The sequence below is a fragment of the Heteronotia binoei genome, chromosome 9 (assembly GCF_032191835.1).
Source record: "Heteronotia binoei isolate CCM8104 ecotype False Entrance Well chromosome 9, APGP_CSIRO_Hbin_v1, whole genome shotgun sequence".
Taxonomy (NCBI): Eukaryota; Metazoa; Chordata; class Lepidosauria; order Squamata; family Gekkonidae; genus Heteronotia; species Heteronotia binoei.
Genome location: NC_083231.1, coordinates 102,357,482 through 102,379,240, shown reverse-complemented (window position 1 = coordinate 102,379,240; position 21,759 = coordinate 102,357,482). Strand labels below are relative to the sequence as shown.

General features: G+C 47.3%; 1 protein-coding gene across 5 annotated transcripts in view; it reads left to right on the top strand.

The window, feature by feature from the left end:
* The window catches only part of ARHGAP24 (Rho GTPase activating protein 24), a 505,935-nt gene that overhangs the window by 477,831 nt on the left and 6,345 nt on the right, over positions 1-21,759 (top strand). For all 5 annotated transcript variants that reach the window (XM_060247095.1, XM_060247094.1, XM_060247097.1 and 2 more), the window contains 4 exons: positions 11,623-11,755; positions 13,552-13,625; positions 15,330-15,451; positions 20,526-21,597. In XM_060247095.1, coding sequence (XP_060103078.1) covers positions 11,623-11,755; positions 13,552-13,625; positions 15,330-15,451; positions 20,526-21,597 — 1,401 coding nt within the window. The remainder of the gene's footprint in view (positions 1-11,622; positions 11,756-13,551; positions 13,626-15,329; positions 15,452-20,525; positions 21,598-21,759) is intronic.

The following is a 21,759-nucleotide window of genomic DNA, read 5'->3' as shown; positions in this document are numbered from 1 at the left end:
GCAGAAATTATGGCCACCCTATCCCCCCCCCCATAAACAACAGTATCATGGAATGTCCCCTTCCCCCCAATTTAAGTACTGCCTTTTATTTGTTTTCCACTTTTTCTCAGACTACAGTGGTTCAAGGAGGCTCACAAAACTCCCACAATAACAAAATTGTTGAGTCCAGTAGCACCTTTAAGACTAACAAATTTTATTGTAGCATAAGCTTTTGAGAAACACAACTCTCTTCGTCTTGGGCTACTGCCTGCTCAGACTGGCAGTGGCTCTCTGGGGTCTCCAGGTAGAGGTCTTTCACATCACCTGCTTCCTGGCCCTTTTTTAAACAGGTGGTGCCAGGGATTGAACCTGGGGCCTTCTGCATGCATACTGTACCTCTGAGCCACTGGTCCACAGTATCCATAATTCAAGTTCTGACTTGTAAATAAGTTTTAAAAGTAGGACATAATTGCCAGGCAGCTTTATTTTTACTTGTATACATCTAATACATACATTCAGTGAGATGCTTGTGCCAACAAAAGGCTGTATATTTGCAAGACAGGAATCATCTTGCAACCAAGCTCCGTATCACGGTGTGTGTTGTCATGAAACCAGTGCTGTGTTTGCTCATTTTCTCAGCTGTTTGTTCTTTTTGGTCTCATTACATGCTGGCATGAGGCCTACTCTGTGAAGAAGGAGAGTGGGGGAATTACATTGGCAATTGGCAAAGAACCATCTCTCCATTTGTCCTACAAATCAGAACCAACAGCACATGAGTGTCTCGTTGGTTAGCAGCCAGCCAGGTTTTCTCTCTAGTATTTTTCCCCCATTCGTAGAATAAGTTCCAGTTCAGCATCAAATTGCCCAAAAAGTTTTTGAGACGGTCAGCCAAAATTCAAATATATTTTATATTTCCTGTCAGCTGCTCTAACATTTACAAGTCCCTTTAAACCCCAGCCCATAGGCCTGATCAACAAGAAGAGACAGACCAAAAATCTGATTTCAAAATGTCCTTTGAAAAAGAGAGATGGTCCCTATCAGCTGTGTGTTTGTGTTAGTGCATGCACACGTGGGCACAGATGTACACACATAATATGCCTATGCATGCATGTCCCATGAATCACCTCAGCTTGGGAAGTTCTGCCCATTTAGTTCTGTTCTCGCAATATATGGATACCTTTCTTAGCATAACAGTTACAACTTCCCTAATACTGCTCATGTCTAGGATCTTCAGTAAATTGCCCAAGAAGTCAGTTTGGTGTAGTAGTAAAGTGTGCAGACTCTTATCTGGGAGAACTGGGTTTGATTCCCCACTCCTTCACACGCACCTGCTGATGTGACCTTGAGTCAGTCACAAGTTCTCACAGAGCTGTTCTGCTCAAGAGCAGTTTCTGTCAGAGCTCTTTCAGCTCCACCTGCCTCACAGGGTGTCTGTTGTGGGGAGGAGAAGGGAAAGGAAATTGTAAGCCATTCTGAGGCTCTTTTGGGACGTAAAGGGTGGGGCATAAATCCAACCTTCTCCTCCTCCTCCTCTTCTGTCAATGGACAAAAGTGGCGTAGTGCTGGATGAGACTGGAAATATCCCTCACACAAAGTCATGTGTCTGCTGCAAGCAGTCTCTGCAGAGAAGGACCTGCATCTGTGCTAGGTGAACCTGGGAAACTGCCTTATTGGTTCACTCCACGTTCCCTCCTCTGACTAGCAGAGGCTCTCCAGGCCTCAGGCAGGGAAAAACATTGCCCCAGCACTTGAGACTGCTCATCTGGAAATGCGAGGGGTTGAACCTGGGGCCTTCTGAATGCAGAAATGTGTGATGCCAGTCAGTCACGTAGAGCAGAAAGAGGCTTCAAGGGTCACCTAGTCCAGCCCCCTGCACAACACAGGAAATTTATTTATTTAATTTATTTTTTGTTAATTCGTATTCCACCCTTTTCTGCAAGTGGGCTCGGGGCGAATAACAACAAAAGTTTAAACAATTAAAAACTACAAGCTAAAACCATAAAATACAATAAAACAAATAGCATATATGTCACAGGCGGTGGTTTCCATTGGGCGCGTTCTATATATCAGTACAGCAGTGGGCCCAGAGATGGAATAATAGATTAAGATAAAATAATATAGCATCATGAAAGGCCATGGAGGCCAAGCAGATGGAAATAAGGACATCCACTGCCTCAACCGGAGGCCCAGCAGAATAGCTCCATCTTGCAGGCCCTAAGAAATGGCATCAGGTAGGGCCCGGATCTCCACAGGGACCTGATTCCATGAGGCTGGGGCCAAGGCCAAAAAGGGGCAAGTTGAACATCCTTCAGGCCACGGACGGTCAGAAGATGCTGCGAAGCAGAACGCAGCAATCTCTGGGGCGCATATTAACAATTAATTTTCCCACACACATGCTCCTGAAATGTTTTTGGGTGTGGTTGTAGATAATAACAATATGGTGAAGTCAAGGGATGATATTAATAAATTCTTGTGAGTTGGCAGATTCCTTAGGCTGGCAGATTCATGACATAGGAGACCAGCTGCTACTGAAGGTAGATGGAAGGAGTGATAGGAGATATAACTAACTGATAATTACTAACGCACCCAACCAATAGAGTCCAGAGGCACCCATCCAGTAGTCAACATAGCTGCTGTCCAAGGTCCTGAAGGAAAAGGTCTTTTTTTTCTTTTTAAGAGAGCTCATCAGCTGACTTGTAGAAAGATCCAGGTGGGCAACTGTATTAATTTGAAGCAGTAGAACAAAGCAGGAGTTCAGTATCACCTTTAAGACCAACAAGTTTTTATTCAGAACATAAGCCTTCGTGTGCATGCACACTTCTTCAGACGTGGAATGAGGTACAGTAAGCAGAGCTACATTCTAACTAGTAGAAACTTAATGGCCTTGGGCAATGTGAACTTAGAAACACCTAAGAAGCTGTCAAAAGCAGCCGCCTGTTTAAGATGCTACCATAACATACCATACCATCAATAGCTTGCTTCCTCTGTTATTAAAGAGCTAAAATCGTAATATAGCTCCTGTCTAAAACTGCAGAGTCTCAAAGCTGTTTGCCAGCATTAATAACTAAAATGTCTTAATTGTCTTGTAAGGAAGGATCATCAGTTCCTTTATGGAAGGAGGGCTGAGCCATAAATATGAAAGTGTTGCATCCTCTTTCCTCAAGCCCAGGTCATAGAGATAGGGGAGCATGATTTTCCTATCCAGAACCTCATGGGCAGAAACAGAAGGGAGAATGAATGGTGGCTGAGCATGCTGGGTGTATCAGCAGAAAAAGAAGACGACCTGTGTCTTAATAGCTTTCCTGTAAAGACCAAACTTTATCTTATTTTCATTGGCACGCCACCTTCCTCTCCACTGGAGAGACGCAAGGTGGCTTATGTAATTCTCCTCCATTTTATCTTCACAACAACTCTGTGAGGTAGGTTAGGCTGAGAGTAATGTGACTGGCCCCAAGTCACCCCGCAAGCTTCCATGGCAGAGCAGGGATTTGAACCTGGTTCTTCCAGATCCTAGTCTCGCACTCTTAACCACTACACCATCCACTTTTTTACCATTATTTCACACAAGTACTCCTGACAGTTGCACAGTTTTTCTTCCAAGAGATTCTGCGTGGGTCTTCTCTTGAAGTGCCAGATCGGAGGATTGCTCCCGAAAGCTCTCACTCTGCTACGTATGTGTTTGTGTAGTTATTGAAATTATGGATTTGGCTTCATTTAATGAACACACACAGCCTTTTTGACCCCTGGTTATACAAGCAAACCTTCAATTAGGCATATACAAATGAAAGTAAACGAAACCTGGAAGTCCTTAAAAGAAAATTTTAATGAAAGAAATGAAATTGGAATTCTTTCCACCCCCCTTTCCTGTTTAAAAAGCAAATTATCTCTCCTGTAATTTGTTCATTGCCATTATTGTATGATTGGAAAGATCTGCTAGGGTAGTAAAATATTTGAAATGTCACAGAAATGTGCATTAATATTAATGTTGGAATACTTTCCCAGGCAATTTCCATAGATAAACAAAACCCGAGGAATTTCAAAGTGAGTTGGGGGGTGGTCTGTTCATGACTGAGGGTCTCATGAACTTGTGGGTCACTTCTGTAAGCAGCAAGAACCATCTGTTACGTTTTCATCAAACTTCTTCAAGAAGATATCATGCAGGAGTCAGTAATATGCAGGTAATAGAACTCAACTTGTCTGAGAGCCAGTTTGGTGTAGTGGTTAAGAGTGTCAGACTCTAATCCGGAGAACTGGGTTTGATTCCCCCCCTCCTCCACTCGAAGGCAGCACGATGACTTTGGGTCAGTCACAGTTCTCTTAGAGCTGTTCTCTCAGGAGCAGTTCTCTCAGAATTCTCTCAGCTCCACCTACCTCACAAGGTGTCTGTTGTGAGGAAAGGGAGGGAAGGCAATTGTGAGATGCTCTGAGACTCCAAGTAAAGGGCAGGGTATAACTCCTCCTTCTCCTCCTCCTCCTCTTCTTCTTCTTCTTTTTCTTCTTCTCTTTCATCAGGATTACCTAGATCAGGGCTATCCCAGGTTCATCCATAGAACAACCCTGCTAGGCAAGCAAGGCTGAAAGGAGCTGACTGGCCCAAAATCCAGACTGAGTATCATGCTGAGTAGGGATTTCCGTCCCAATCTCTATGGTCCAAATCCATATGACCGAGGGCCAAACTACACATTACCTTTACGCGAGTTTTCTACAAGGACTTGCAGCTAAAGCACAGCTGCAAATTGCTAGTCACATCTTCATTTAGAAGCGTTTCAGGGACCTGATTCAGATGATGACCTCAGCAGGGAAAGACGAGGGGTTCTTGCCTTCCCGCCCCCAGCTGTTTTGGCTCTAGAAAACAGCAGGAGGAAGGCAGGAGCTCCCACCTCCCCCGTTCTATCATCTCAATCTGAACGAGGCCACTGCAGCATTTTTAAATGGAGTTGTCACTGGGAACTCACTGCTCCAGAATGGCTGCATGTCCCCACAGCAAACTCATATTAAAAGATGTAGCTCCATCTCGAGCCCCTGTGAAATGGTTCATCAGCGCAAAGGCTGGTTTATGCCATAAGCAACATTGCTGTAGTGGCTGGGGTTTTTTGTTTGTTTGGTTTTGTTTGGGGCTTTTTATTTGCACCAATTAATGATGCAGATCAAAAACACAATAACCACGACTGTGAGCTGCTGTCCATTTTTGCCAAATGCCCTTTCTGGTTGAGCTCCAGCGTGTTCTAGTCACATTGTATGTGAGCCAAGGGTATTATGAAATATTCTGGCTGAAGGGGAAGAAGCTGTAGTTGAATGCAGACAAGATACTTGTTGGGAAGGCTGGTGGTGGTGGAAGGGGCTGTCAGGTCACCGCTAACATTGCAATCCTGTAGGGGTTTTAAGGCAAGAGATGCAAAGAGGTGGCTTGCTGCTGCCTACCTCTGGATGAGGGTAACCATACTGCAAACGGACCAGGTAATGAGATGGTGCCAGAGCTTTCCCGTGGATCAGGACCGGATCTACATGTTTTTTGAGGGGGGGGGGAATTAAAAAATGATGCCCCCTTATAGGCTATTCTATCTTATGGTCCCATAGAATAGAATGGACTCCCTACCCAATTTGCCACCACCACCCCTCTGTTGGCGCCTAGGGCAAGCAACCCCTCTGCCCCCCCCTAGATCCGGTCCTGCCATGGATGACGAAACAAGTGGGTGCTGTTGCCAGTAATGCCTTCATTCACAAACTGGTTCACAAACTGGCTGTTTCTAGATTCATTCCGTTTGGCCAGGTTGGGCTAAGAACTGAGAGTCCTGTGTTCAGATTTGCCAAGGGAGTGCACTGGGGCCCAACGCAGCTTACAATATTTTTCATCCCTTTTCCATTTTCCCCTTCCAACCAGGGAATGCCGGGCAGAGAGAGAGTAACTGGCCCAAGGCCACCTAGCAGGCTTCCATGGCAGAGGCGGGATTTGAACCTGGATCTTCCTGATCCTGGTTCACTAGACCTCACTATTTGTTTTGTTATTTATTTGTGTATTTACCTTATTTATAGTCCGCCTTTCTCACTTGGACTCCAGGCAGATAATACAGAGTGAGGCCTGGTTGGTCAAAAGGGGAGCCCCCATGCATTCTAGGACCTGCAACCCCCCGCCCCAGCCCCAAAGCAATTGTGTGGGAGACACCAGTCAGTGTTCCCTCTAAGCTGAGTTGGTGTGAGCTAGCTCACAATTTCTTAGCCTCCAGCTCTCACATCTTTGTCTTAGCTCAAGAAGGATGGCCCCAGAGCAAACTAAGGTATGCAGTAGCTCACAACTTCAATGCCAGTCGTTCACAAAGTAGAATTTTTGCTCTCAAGTCTCCACAGTTTAGAGTGAGCATTGATACCAGCTGCCAGATCCAGCCTCACACAGATATCCTTCCCACGTGGCCTTGCTTGCTGGTGTCTCCGCCGTCCCACCTGAGGCCGCCTGCGCATCGGCTTCCTTAAAACGCTGACTGTGAGCACGATTCTCACCGCGCCTGTGCTCGGTAGCGATAGTAAAGCATTAACATATGTATTTACAGCGACCCGCTGGGCCTCTGTATTTATTGTTTATGGGGGAGAAGGAGTAACAGCTTCAGGCGGCCTCATTGGCGGCAGCCACATCCACCACGCTTGTGATACTACAAAGCAAAAAAATCAAAAATGCTGTCGATGCAGCAACCGGAGGGAAGGGAGTCCAGGAAGGGGGGGCTCAGACAGGAAAAAAGAGCTCTAAATCTGTGCTGCCTGCTTGCCAAGGATGGGATTTGGGTCTGTTTGCACACACTTAAAGCCTCCGTATTGTATTCCTGGCGGGAGCTGCATTGGCGAGGATCCTGTCGGACAATACAACGCAACAATTAACTCATCGCTCTATGGCTGGACTGTGTCGACGCCAGCCTCCCTGCTCAGAGGGGAGGAGAAGCAGCAAAGGGTTAACTTGAAGAGGACAAGAATTCCGAAAATCCTCAGGGGCATGGGCTGTTTAATTAAATTCCACACGAATCAGTCCCAAATAGCTGGCTTGCAACTTGCCATAGTCCAGCCAGGGATTTAGCCAGAGAGGCTAAAAGAGGAGGTTATGCTGACATCCTAAAGCAGGGGTGGCCAAACTGTGGCTTGGGAGCCAAATGTGGCTCTTTCACACATATTGTGTGGCTCTTGAAGACCCCCACCCCACCCCCATCACTGCACAGAGAAGGCATTTGTTCTTTAAATCACCTCTCCAAGCCAAGCCAGCCAGCAGCTTGGAGAATTCATTTAAAGTTAAAGTTGCTTTCTTTCCACCTCTTCCTCCTTCCTCCATCTATTTCCCTCCCTCCCTTTCTTGTGGCTCTCAAGCATCTGACATTCATGTCTTGTGGCTCTCAGACATCTGACGTTTATTCTATGTGGCTCTTACATTAAGCAAGTTTGGCCACCCCTGTCCTAAAGGTTTCGAAGTGGCATCTCCTCGCGTGTAGAGCCATGCTGGTGCTTTACGCTAACCGTACGTTTGTCTTGAAGCTGTGGCCCGGATTAAGTGTGGTGGGCTTTGAAGAGCCACTTTATGTAATCCTGGAGTAACAGAGAGGAGCGGCAATTAGAAAGCAGCAAAAGACTGAACATCCCGGAGAATAAGAGTGAAATGGAGTAGAGAAAAATCAATCATAGTTCACAGAAGTAAACTGATTCAATTTAATTTAAAATTAGCTGGGTAATATTTGGCCTCATTTGCCAGGTAATCAAGAGAAACCTCAGGTTGGCTTAAAGGCAGAATCTTGGCAACCTTACATCATTATGGGGCACATTGACCCCATTTGGGTATATTAGAACAGGAAGATGAATGTGATGGGTAGAAAGGCCCTCTATGAAGGCATCCTGTGATCACACAAAGTACGGGAAAGATTTACAAACCTTCCTCTCAGCTGCAACTGAAAACAATCTGGATTTTGTCTTCTGCATGACAATTCCATTGTAATCCTTACAACAGTTCTGGAAGGTAAATTGGGAACCCCCCAAATCAGGTGAGATTCGAACCCAAGACTCTCCGCATCCAGTTTAATGTTCTGCACACCACACCAGCTTTACAGATAAAATGACTTTTTCCTCCCTCTAACAGCCATGCATAGGGCTTTTTTGAGCAGGAATGCAGTTCTAGCTGGCTTGGCATCAGGGGGTGTGGCCTAATATGCAAATGAGTTCCTGATGAACTTCTTGTTTTTTTTAAAAAAAAAAGCCCTGTAATGTTGTCTGCATAGGGCTGCCCTTGAAGGTGCTTCAGAAACTACAGGCAGTCCAGAATGCAGGAGCAAGATTGCTCTTGGAGGGTTCCCCTTGGAGAGATAGTATCTATCCTGTCTTGAAACACTGCACTGGCTGCCAGTGGATTTCTGACTGAAATTCAAGGTGCTGGTGATTAGTTCGAAAGCCCAAAACAGGCTGGTACCTTCATACCTGGCAGACTGCCTTTTTTGACATGTTCCTCCCCAAAATTTGCGCCTTTCAGCTTGCAACTTGGTTGTAGTGACTGGCCCCTGGGATATTTGCTTGCCACCCATTGGGATGAAAACCTTCTTTGTGGTGGCCCCGTCCTGGTAGAACCAGCTGTCAGATGATATATATGAGCCCACCTTGGCGGGGAGGGCGGGGTATAAATCGAATTAAATAAATAAATTAAATAAATAAATAAATGTGGGCCCTGCAGAATTTATCCTGGTAGAGCCAGCTGTCAGATGATATGTGGGTTCTGCAAAACAGAACTCTTTCATTTGGCTTTTAGTTAATTGGGTTTGTTATGTGGGCTGCTTTTTAGTTTTGTTTGTATTGTGTTTTCAACTGAGAGTTAATGTTCTAATTGTCATTAGCCACCTCGGGACCACCAAATGGTGAAAGGTGACATAAATTTAATAAATAAATGCACTAGTAGCAACAACATTGTTCAGTTTGTGTTTCTTGCACAACCTGAAGTGTTTGTTATTGTTTTATGAATATCTGGTGAATGGGGAAGGAAGGATGGAGAGCATGTTAGAAATCCCAGAAATGGGATTGGCAGCATTTGGGGTGAGGATTAACAGGGCTTTTTATAGCAGGAACTCACAGGAACATAGTTCCGGCTGGCTTGGCATCAGGAGGTGTGGCTTAATATACAAATAAGTTCCTGCTGGGCCGCTTCTACAAAAAGCCCTGTGTGAAACAATGGCGATGTCAGGGGTGTGGCCTAATATGCAGATGAGTTCCTGCTGGGGATTAACATGAGCTGAGGTTTATTTCAGCCAGAGCTCCCCAGGAATTATGTTGTGGTTTTGCAGTGAAGAAGAAACTCAGTGAGCAAGGAGAGCCCCAATTTCTATGAGGTTAATCTTTTGCCATGGGAAGGGGGGCACAGTTCTCTTTCCAAAAGTTTAGGGATCCCCCAAGGTGTGTGTGTGTGGGGGGGTGTCAAAATGTCCAGTCTTTCCCCCTTTAGGCAAAACACCAATAGAGAGGGAGGCCCCCTTGTGCTGTAAACTGCGTATTTTAAAGGTGCTGCAAATAAGGTGCTGTGAATTTAGGGGGAGGTATTTGTGAGTTTCCTGCATTGTGCAGGGGGTTGGACTAGATGACCCTGGAGGTCCCTTCCAACTCTATGATTCTATGAAATAGGATTGCCAGCCTGCAGGTGGGACCTGTAGGACTTCTAGAATTACAAGATCACCACAGTGACCTCTCCCCCTGGAGGAAATGGCTGTTTTGGACGGAGGACTTGTGGCATCACGATCCCAGTTGAGTCTCTCCCCCCCCCCCCGCAAACTCTGTCCTCTCCGGGCTCCACCCCCAAATCCAGGAATTTCCCAATCTGGAGTGGCAACCCTATGCAGCAACCACAGTACAAAGCATTCCCAGAAGGGAACATTTGCACATTTGCCTTCCCAGTGTGGTGTTGTGGTTAAGAGCAGCAAACTGTAATCTGGAGAACTGGGGCTGGGGGGAGGTTAATACCCCGCTCCTCCTCCACCTGAAGCCTGCTGGGTGACCTTGGGCCAATCCCAGTTCTCTCCGAACCCTCTCAGCCCCACCCATCTCACAAGGTGCCTCTTGTGGGGAGAGGAAGGGAAGGCAATAGCAAGCGGCTTTGAGACTCCTGAGGGTAGAGAAGAGTGGAGTAGTATTAAAAAAAACCTCTTCTGCTTCTTCCCACTGACACCCCCCTTAAAAACAGAGGTGGGGGCTTAACTGCATGAGTTTTAACAGGAAGCCCCACCCCATCTCAGTTCATTTTGCAGGACGTGTGGCCAGCTCCCACTTCTGGGGCAGGATGGGGGGTCTTCAAACAGAGGTGAAAAAAGAGGGAGATTTCTGGCTCCTTTTGGGTTCATGGCCTGAGAAGGGGTAAAGTTACATTAGCTAGATTCTACTTCCTCGGGTGCATGAAACAAATTAGAGATGATGAGTCCTGGGCACCTTTGAATCCTGGCATTTTATTAATGAAGGCCTGCCTTAGGAAAAGCTCCCATCTCATTAAGGAACCTCAAGAGCTTCCTTGACAATCCTCTTTTAAAACCAACGCAGAAAATAACCTTCTAGGCCGAACCTTTGCTGACAAGGAAGCCTATTTCCTACATTCTCATTTTACAACACCACCATCTAGTGGTCATAAGGTGCTACAGCATCGTTTGCAAGTCCGTACACCTGCCTGCCTCATTAAAAGAAAAAAAAACAAGTTGTGGTGTGCATTAATGAGCATGCTTGAAATAAGTCCAAGCTACAAACGTTTGCCAAGAAATGTGTATATAATTGGACAAAGTGGATAGAGAAAATGTATCCCCCTCCCCTCCCTAACACTAAAACTCAGTGTCAGACAACAAAATCGATCAACAGTAGATTCAGGACAGACAGAAGTAAGTCTTCAGACAATTCACTATCACAAGATGTAGTGAGGGTTTAGAGGGCTTTATCTGTCTATCTATCATTACATTATTTATAGTCGGTCTTTTTTCAGTGAGAATCTGACCAAGTCGTGGAACAGAATGGAAACCTCCATTGGTGCTTCCACATGGCGACTGTTTACAAGTGGACTTTGCTATTCTTACACAATAAAAATTCAGTTTTTAAGTGTGTTATTTAGTGTGTTGGAACACACCCCATGTTTGGAGGCAATGTCTCTTTCTGACAAGTCAAGTCAGCTGTTTTCATGTCTTGCTTGTGGGTTTCTGGAAGCATTTTGCCAGCCAATCTGGGAGAACAGGAAGCTGGACTAGAGAGCCCCTTCAGCTTGAGTCAGTGGGGCTCTTAATAGCTCAGCAGTGGGATTTCTAAAGCCATGCAAAGATTAGCCTTGCATAGGTAACAAGTAAGATAAGTTCAAGAATCCTTGGGCATTAGGGAACCTACAGCCAATGGTTAGCCATTTTATAAAACACGCAGGAGAAGAAGAAGTGTTGGTTTTTATACCCCACTCTTCTCTATCTTTAGGAGTTTCAAAGTGGCTTACAATTGCCTTCCCTTCTTCCCCTCACAACAGGCACCTTGCAAAGTAGGTGGGGCTGAGAGGGTTCTGAGAACGGGGACTGGCCCAAGGTCACCCTCTTTCCTCAGCAGTAGTGAAAGATTTCTTCAGCTTTGTTTTAGATATCTGACATTCCTCCCCAGAGATGATCTTCCCCGTTCTTGTCCCTGCAGAAACACAGATGTACACACAGTGGCATCGCTTTTGAAATTGTATCTCAGAGAGCTCCCAGAACCAGTTATCCCGTACGCCAAGTATGAAGATTTTCTATCTTGTGCCAAACTGCTCAGCAAGGAGGAGGAAACGGTGAGTTTGCTGCCTCTTTCAGCTTGCAAGATTATCCTCTGCTTCATAATATGAATTGGGGAATTGGAGCAGATCAGCAACGCTCCCTTAGCCTCCTTTAGATCTCACCTTTCCTTATATATTATGTTTCCTACTGCCTCTACACACATATTAACACAAGGCGTCTCTGCTTGAGGACTCTGTGCATTCCTATAAAGTGTTTGCTCCCTGAACATAATTTCAGAAGATAGACCTAGGTGGGCAGCCTTGTTGGTCTAAAGCAACAGAACAAATTTTGAGTCCAGTGGCGCCTTTCAGACCAACAAAGTTTAATTCAAGGTGTGAAATACAGACCTTACAAGGTTCCTTTTTGAAAATGTAATGAGAAAGCAGCCTGTAGCTTTCATTTTGAAGTGTCTACAGTGCTCTTGGAATGTTTTCATAGCATTGTAATGTCAGTCTTGGGAAGACCTTCTTTATATGAATGAGCTATAGTTCCACTTTTAAAAAAAAAAAATACAAGCAGCTATTGCACATGGAAGCTCACACCTTTAAGCTACCACTGAACTCAAAATTTGTTCTGTAATTTCAGAAGGTTGCCATGTTGGTCTGGAGTAGAAAAGCACGTTTTGAGTCCGGTAGCAGATCAAGGTGATAAGGGGGCCAGAGTGGCTGTCACCCTCCACAGCTCTCAAGGAGTGAGCAGTGACTCACAAAAGCTCACCCCCTGCCACAAATTGTGTTAGACTTTAGGGTGCTACCAGACTCTTGCTCTTTTCTACCCTCCACAATGCCTGTCTCTCCCATCAAACCCATGGCAAGAATAAGAGGCAACCCAATACTAAATACAAGGAGGGATGATTGAGATTCTCTACAGGAATCAGATCAAATCCTTTAAGGCAGTCTATCAAGAATATGAAGGGAACAAAGAAAGGTGCCTGCACATGGTGACTGCTTGCAAGTGGATTTTGCCATTCTCACACAGTAAAAAAATCCAGTTGCAAAGCACCTTGTTTAGCGTGCTTGAACGCACCAAGGAGCACTTTGCAAAGGAAGGCAACGGCCAACCACCTCTGCTCATCTCTTGCCTTGAAAAGCCGTATAACAAGGGTGGCCAAACTTGCTTAATGTAAGAGCCACGCAGAATAAACGTCAGATGTTTGAGAGCTGCAAGACAGGAAGGAAGGAAGGAGATGGGAGGGAGAGGTTGAAACAAAGCAACTTTAACTTTAATGCACTCTCCAAGCTGGCCAACAGGGCAGTGGGGGCTTTGAGAGCCACACAATATGTGTGAAAGAACCATGTGGCTTCCGAGCCACAGTTTGGCCACCCCTGCCCTATGACATGAAACTTCACGGGGTCACCATGAGTCAGTTGCAACTCAGTAACACACATTACCTATTTATATTGCACAAAAGGATTGTACTTGTTGATTAAAAACAAATAAACAAATATCATGCCAACATTACACTTAGCATCTCTCCCAAGCCCCCACTGCCTTTGGCTTAACTTTTCACAGAGCTTTCCCTAGATTTTATGGTTTGCTATCCGGCCAGCCAGGAATCCTAGAAGCGCTTGACCCTGGTGAGGCAACTCAAGTGATTTCTCCCCCATCACCACCACTTTCTCTGATTGCCCTGAAAACATGTTGAGCCAGCCAAGTCTGTTCATCCTGGTAGTCCAGCTGTCTAGAATTCATCACATTCAACATGGAGTGTTTTTGCTTTAAGCACTGAATGGTGGTGGTGGGGGGGGGGTTATTTTGTAATAGTTCCGATGCTACAAATGTTTGTGCATTTTTCTTTATCTTCACTCAGGGGCTGAATGAATTAGTGAAGCAAGTCAAGAGTCTGCCTGCAGTCAACTACAACCTGCTGAAGTATATCTGCAGGTAAATATCCTCCCTTGGTTCTCAACGTAGGTGTTACAGCAGTGCCCTTGAAGACTGAGGTGTCTCAGCAAACACGCTGGGCTTAGACTGGAGGAATTCTATGTAGCTTTGCATTGTATATCTGCTCAGAGTTTTAGGCCAGGGGTCCCCAGCCTTTCTAAGCTGCAGGCACCTTTGGGATTTTGAGAGGGGGTGGGGAGTGCCACCCCAAAATGGCTGCCAGAAGGTGAACCCACAACTCCTGGGAAGAAAGAAATCCTAAGAAAGACCCAGGTACTTACAAGTCCTCTTCCCCCTCCAGTGGAAACCCCTTTCATTCGGTTGAGGCAGGGCCAGTGCATCCATTAGGCAACCTTAGGCAGTGCCCTGGAGAGGCACTGAATTGGGCATCCCCCTCCGAGGCAGTGGGTGCGGGGGGAGCGAGTGAGCGAGGAAGGGAGAGCCACTGCCTTTCCCGCTTGAAGATAAAGGCCCCGTCGATCAGCTGATCAGCGGGCCCTTTCACCTGCACCCACCCACATGTTTTTAATCACCCGGGAGGGAGAGGGCAGCAGCGCCGAAGGCAGCATGCATCCAGGCGTGTGTCCAGGTCACAGTGCACATAGCCAGGCTGCAGGGAAGCTCCACCCTGCCTCTCAGACGCCCCTCAGGTCAGGCAGCTGAGGTGAAGCAAGGATAGCTGGCTTCCTGGGGGGGGGGGGGTTGTCCATGGATGGGGGGAGACTGGGGGGGGGCCTTGCCTGGGGTGCCTTATAGCCTTGCGCCAGTGCTGGATTGAGGGCAGCCAGTGACAAGTCCTGCCTTACAAGGACTCTGCCCACTTTCTGAAAGGTTTGGCAGGAGCCAAGAGAAATACTGGCAGGCGCTCAGGTGTTCATGGGCCCCAGGTTGAACTTGTTTGATAAAAAACACTGGCTAAATGGATGCAAAGCGCAGGTCTTACATGAACACTATGACCGATAACAGACGGACTTTCAAAGCCGCCCGGGGGGTGGGAGGCAGGTGGACCCAAAAAACGCACCCACAAACGCACATCTGCCTCCCGTCCCCGTCCTGCTCCCGAGTCACCCTCGGCTTGCCGGGAGCTGGCTTGAAAAGGCACCACTTTGAAAGTGGTGCCTTTTCGCTGGGGTGCCTCTGAGGCACCTCCCCAGCCATCTGGAAGGCCCGGAAGTGCCCAGGGAGCACCTGGGGAGCCGCAGATGGGACACATGAGCATTCCAGATGCTCCCCTGGTGCCCACGGCCCACCCCTTTTCTGAGTACCGTCTGGAAGCTCCAGGGCACTCCATTTCCAGCCAGCTCTCTTTGGAGCGGCTTCAAGCCGCACCAAACCCGGCTGTTTATTGTCAGCCTATCGGTCTTTATTAGGCTACTGGGAGAGCACTTGACTATACTAACCTTGTAGGCAGGCCGGGAGATGTGGTTACTTTCTTGTTACTTTGGGCCAACCCCAGGATGTAATGCCATCATTCCCCGTTTCCGCATGGTACTTCAGCAGGGTGGGAACAGGCAGCATCCCATGCATCAGCTGGAATCCTTACTGGGCTGCTCTGCCGTGATTGTGTTAAAATAAAGCAGTAGACAAGTAGCACCTTTAAGACCAACTAAGTTTTATTTAGAATGTAAGCTTTCGTATGCTCTTAAGCAGACTTCATCAGACAAAACGTGTTAAGACAGTGCTTCCTTTTTCCCCCTGTGACAGATTCCTAGACGAAGTCCAGTCCTATTCTGGCGTAAACAAGATGAGCGTGCAAAACCTGGCTACTGTCTTTGGTCCCAACATCCTGCGTCCCAAAGTGGAAGACCCTCTGACCATCATGGAAGGTAAGGTGTGTGTGTGTGTGGGGGGGGAGTCAGGTTGCAAAGCATCGTGAGCCAGTCTACGATATGCACTGGAACATGAAGGATTTCAGCATTTCAGCAAAAGATTGCACTAAGTTAATGAAACACTTCCTGGTACCCAGGACTAAAGAGTGAAACAACTGTAACAAAATATTGCAGATAGATCCAGGTGGGTAGCTGTGTTGATCTGAAGCAATAGAACAAAGTTGGAGTCCAGTGGCACCTGTAAGATCAACAAAGTTTAATTCTGGGTATGAGCTTTCATGTGCAGGCACACTTCATGAGACACCTGGTGAAGTATGCCTGCACACCAACACTAACACCAGAGTGAAAAATGCCCTGGCCCTGGTCAAGAAGAGCCAGACATCCCTTGGGCTGGGGGCTACTAGTAAGTTCTGATCTGCTGATGCAGAGCTCTTCTGGGAGGATCTGTGGATGCAGGGCTTTTTTTTTTGCAGCAAGAACTCCTTTGCATATTAGGCCACACACCCCTGGTGTAGCCATTCCTCCAAGAGCTTACAGGGCTCTTCTTACAGGGCCTACTGTAAGTTCTCAGAGGATTGGCTACATCAGTGTGGTGTGGCTTAATAGGCAAAGGAGTTCCTGCTACCAAAAAAAAAGCCCTGTGTGGATGGATGTACTTGCAGGCAGTCTTTTTTTTTTTTAATTTGTTGTTGTCATTACTAAAAAATATCCAAAGCATCTACTTAATCCCAACAAGCCATTTATCAAGGTTATTGGTGTTGCTCCTTTCCTCTGTGGGTTTACATCCCTCTCGTCAAGAAATGACTTATTTTGTTCATTAGAGAGTCAAGGAGTATGCAAATCAAACTGTTCTCCTAATTGCAAAATAACACATATTTCCCCATAACTCACCGAAACCTGAAAAGATGGATGTTGTGACTGTCATTCTAAGAAGTGACTGTTCAATACAACTCTGTCATTTAAACTGTAGCCTGGTGTAACTTGCATTTGAAGAAAAACAACTTGCACTATTCAGTCTAGAACTAGAAATGATAGAGAGCATGGGAAATTATTCATTTTTTTCCCCATTTCCTTTTATGAAAACATTTACACCCCGCCTTTCCTTGTGGTGTGAAGAGCCCCGTGGCACAGAGTGGTAAAACGGCAGCACTGCAGTCGGAGCCCTCTGCTCACAACCTGAGTTTGATCCCAGCGAAAGCTGGTTCAGGTAGCCGGCTCCAGGTTGACTCAGCCTTCCATCCTTCTGAGGTCGGTCAAATGAGTACCCAGCTTGCTGGGGGGGAAGTGTAGATGACTGGGCAAAACAATAGCAAACCACCCCGTAAAAAAGTCTGCCGTGAAAATGTTGTGGAAGTAACGTCACCCTAGAGTCGAAAACGACTGGTGCTTGCACAGGGGACCTTTCCCCCTTGTGGTTCAAGGTGGCTTGCAATAATAGTTAAAAACATTTCCTGTTAAAACCAAAAATAACATTACCAGCCCCATATCTCACCCCCCCACACACAAAAAAAGCCTGCCATTAAACCCCCTCTTGAAAGTCCTGGCATGCAGGCTGGCCTTGCAAGGCTGCCTGAAGATCTCCATGGAGGGGACCCCTCCGTCTTCAGGGGGCTGGAGCCACGATGGAAAAGTTCGGGGCCATCCTGAGTGGTGAGATAATCGACAGACGGCCACCTGACGGCCATTGTTGGCACACAGAGACATATGGAAGGACACAGTTGAAAGTGCATGGCCCATCTCAGACAAATGCCTAGAGTGGCCTTTGTTAATTTTTTTTTTAATGTTCCCAACCTTATTAGAAGAAGAAGAAGGTCTTGGATTTATATTGACCCTTCACTCTGAATCTCAGAGTCTCACAGCAGCTCATAATTTCCTTTACCTTCCTTCCCCGCAACAGACACCCTGTGAGGTGGGTGGGGCTGGGAGAGCTCTGACAGAAGCTGCCCTTTCAAGGACCACTCTGCGAGAGCTATGGCTAACCCATTCCAGCAGCTGCAAGTGGAGGAGTGGGGAATCAAACCCGGTTCTCCCAGATAAGAGTCCATTCACTTAACCACTACCCCAAGCTGGCTCTAGCAGGATCCAGGAGGGAAAAGGGAGTGGCCACTGCCGGAAGCCAAATTCCAAAGATGGCCTCTATAAAATCAAGGCGAGGTCATGTTGCCTGCCACAGAAAGGAGCGCAGCTGTTGATCGTAATGCATTGAACAGGGCCTCCCACTGACACCCAGGAGCTTGTTTCAATTGATGACATTCTGCAAGGCAGGGCTGGAGGCTTGATGCTCTCTGGCGGCCCCTGCTGGCTGCTCTCCGTTCAGAAAGGCTGATGATGTTGACATCAGATGAATGGAAGAGCCCTTCTCGCAGTCGGCAGAACGTCTCGCCGCAGGTTTCTGAGTCCAACCAACGGCATTCCAGCTCAGCCTCGAGTAATATTGAAGTGAAACTCATAAACAGTAATTAGATCATTTGTCTTCCCACTCATTATTGCTGTTCCCTCCCTACGCGCGCACACACACACCCCCTTTCGGTGTTCTGCCTGCCTTCCTGAACAAGCAGGCTGTTGCCTTTAGATATCTGACTCGTTCTGACATCGTGCCCCAACATTTATCAATATGCTGGGATCAGCAGAGGATCTAGTCATGTGGCCAAGTCAGGAAGAGGGGTTGTGTGCCACCCTGAGTAACACTGGACGTGCCATGGAGCTGACGTGCAAGAGGTTCGCCCTGATCTCGACATGCGTGCCAGACCACGCTGGCTGCCACACTGCAAAGCTGATAAAAGCGCACTGAGAACTAGGCCAGAGAGTATTAATAGTGTGATTCTGTGTGGAGGTGCTCCAGACTTAATGGGAGTAACTCCGCACAGGATTGCGCTGCAATTCACAGACTTCCAGCAATGCTTCCATAGACAGGCTTGGTCGTGCACAGGGCTTTTTTTGAGCAGGAACGCACAGGAATGCAGTTCCAGCTGGCTTGGTGTCAGCGGGTGTGGCCTAATATGTAAATGAATTCCTGAAGCCTTATGTGAAACAATGGTGACATCAGAGGGTGTGGCCTAATATGCAAATAAGTTCCTGCTGGGCTTTTTCTGCCAAAAAAGCCCTGGTCATGCACGTGCTAACCTCATGCACTGCAGGCTACAAGTATTTTTGTTTGTCACCTCAACTGATGACGCTGGCATATGCTGAATGTGACCATTAGTCCATCATGGTCGGGGTGGCCAAACTGTGGTCTTTCAACATATCTTATGTTGTTAGCCACCTTGATTCTCTGTAGAATGGTTGGGATATAAATCTAACGTAATAAATAAATAAATATTGTGTGGCTCCCACTTCCCTTGGAGAGGGCATTTCTCTTTAAATCACTTCTCTAAGCCAAGCCAGCTGGCGGCTTGGAGAATGCTTTTAAAGTTAAAGTTGCTTTCCTTCTATCTCTCCCTCCCCATCTATTCCCTCCCTTCCTTCCTTCCTTCCTTCCTTCCTTCCTTCCTTCCTTCCTTCCTTCCTTCCTTCCTGCTTTCCAACATCTGATATTTATTCTATGTGTCTCTCACATCAAGCAAGTTTAGCCACCCCTGGTCTATATCATCTATTCAGACTGGCAGCAGCTCTCCAGGGTCTCAGGCTGAGGTCTTTCACATCACCTGCTGCCAGATCCTTTAACTGGAAATGCTGGAGATTGAACCTGGGGCCTTCTGATGTCCTGCCATCTAGCCACAGCCCCTCCCTTCCCCTCCCCTAAAGGGCAGCTGCTGCGGTCAGAGCTGGGTGCCAAATGCTGGTTCATATTGAGTTTAGCACATGGTATTGACTGGCTCATGACCTTGACAGTGCGGCTTGGTCCACCTCCTTCTGTGCAACTGCAACTTGCAGAGGGGTTTTCAGCTCAGAGAAATCCCCCTCTAGTCCCCAGTTTGCTCTCTCTCCCATCTACTCAGAAGCAGTTCTTGTGACTGAAAGGGTGCCAACTGCAGGGGGGGGAGGAAGAAGTCCCTCTTCCCTTCCTTCCTTCCTTCCTCCCTCCCCCCCACCCCCCAGCACCTTGAGTGCTGTGCCAGCCTCCTGAGTCCTGGGAACCTGAAGTTTAGGGCATTAGGTGCTCTGAAAACTACATTTCCCAGGACGTCCGACACCTGGGTCTCAAAGCATCAGAGGTAATAGGAATAGAGAGAAAGAGGGGAAACAATGATCTTGCCACTGCTGTTGTAGGAAGCATCAACTACAGTCAGGTAAGTGCCCTTGATGGGTGGCTCAATAAAGCCAAGCTATTCTAAAAAATTTTGGCAGGGGAGAAATTATCTTGATTTGCTGAGCCTGATTCCATATTGAGCCTGAAGCGGGGAGAGGTTTGCCCATCTTAAAAGAGGTATTCCTAGGGCTTTTTTTGTAGCAGGAACTCCTTTGCATATTAGGCCACACACTCCTGATGTAGCCAATCGTCCAAGAGCTTAAGGGCTCTTAGTACAGGGCCTACTGTAAGCTCCAGGAGGATTAGCTACATCAGAGGTGTGTGGATAATAGACAAAGAAGAAGAAGAAAAAGACTGCAGATTTATACCTCGCCCTTCTCTCTGAATCAGAAACTCAGAGCGGGTTACAATCTCCTATATCTTCTCCCCCCACAACAGACACCCTGTGAGGTGGGTGGGGCTGAGAGGGCTCTCACAGCAGCTGCCCTTTCAAGGACAACTTCTGCCAGAGCTATGGCTGACCCAAGGCCATTCCAGCAGGTACAAGTGGAGGAGTGGGGAATCAAACCAGGTTCTCCCAGATAAGAGTCTGCACACTTAACCACTACACCAAACTGGCTCTCCAAAGGAACTGGTACACCAGTTCCTGCCACAAAAAAAGCCCTGGGTATTCCCCCATGTGTAAGATGGAAGGGGGAGACACACCTTCTAAAACGAGGGAACTAGGGACGTATGCATGTGTCATCATCCGAAAGCTGCGTCCTTCCCTTTCAAGACTACCATTTTCTCATATCATGCAAACTGAAGCAGTTAACTGACTGCTGATTGGGTAACAGCCCTCATTATCCTTACCCGTTTGACAGGCCTTGTGTTGTCTTCTAGGTACTGTTGTGGTCCAGCAGTTGATGTCGATGCTGATCAGCGAACATGAGCTGCTGTTCCCGAAGGATGCCGACCTCCAAAGTGGGCAGGAGGTGTGTAACAACAACAACGAGATCCAAAAGAAAGTCATCATAGGTCAGCTCCAGAACAAAGAGAACAACAACACGAAAGATTCGCCTGTAAAACGCTGCTCTTGGGACACACCCGAATCTCCCCAAAGAACCATCGTGGACAATGGGTCTCCCACTGCACAGCCCGGGAGCAAGTCAAACAGCCCCAGGAACAGCATTCACAAGCTGGATGTCACCAGAAGTCCACCCATCACGGTGAAAAAAAACCCAGCCTTTAATAAAGGCAGTGGCATAGTCACCAACGGGTCCTTCAGCAGCTCTGTAGAGGGCCAGGAGAAAACATCTCCAGCTTTACCCAACGGTACCTTGCAGACCAAAAGAACCTCTTCGCTGAAAGGGCCGGTAACCAAAATGGGTACCCACAGTGTGCAGAACGGAGGTGTGAGGATGGGCATTTCCAGCACAGATGCCCACAGCAACTCTCTGAACAGCCGCAACCAAGGCTGGATGCCCAACGGATACGTGACATTGAGGGATGGCAAGCAGAAGGAGCCCATGAGCGATGCGGGCCAACACAACAGACTCTCTACTTACGACAACGTACACCAGCAGTTCTCCATGGTGAACACAGAAGACAAGCAGAGCGTCGACAGCGCCACTTGGTCCACCTCCTCATGCGAAATATCCCTCCCCGAACATTCCAACTCTTGCCGGTCTTCTACTACCACTTGCCCCGAACAAGACTTTTACGGGGCCAATTTCGAAGACCCCGTCTTAGACGAACCCCAACACGAAGAGCACTCCAACCAAGGGGATTATGAGAGCAAAGGCGACCGGAGGAGTGTTGGAGGGCGCAGCAGCCGGGCCACCAGCAGCAGCGACAACAGTGAAACGTTTGTGGTCAACAACACAAGCAATCATAGTGCTTTGCACAGCCTCGTGTCAAGCTTAAAGCAGGAAATGGCAAAGCAAAAGCTGGAGTATGAAACCAGGATAAAAAGGTAAGTGCCCATAGCAGGATGAGTAGCTCATTAATCTGGGCATGCTGATAGGTGAGGCATAGCGAGGCCTCCGCAGCATGAGGAACTTGTTTCTGTAGTCCGTCTCCATTTTTATTGAGCATGTGGACACCTTCAGAATCCTAACATAGGATGGTGGACACA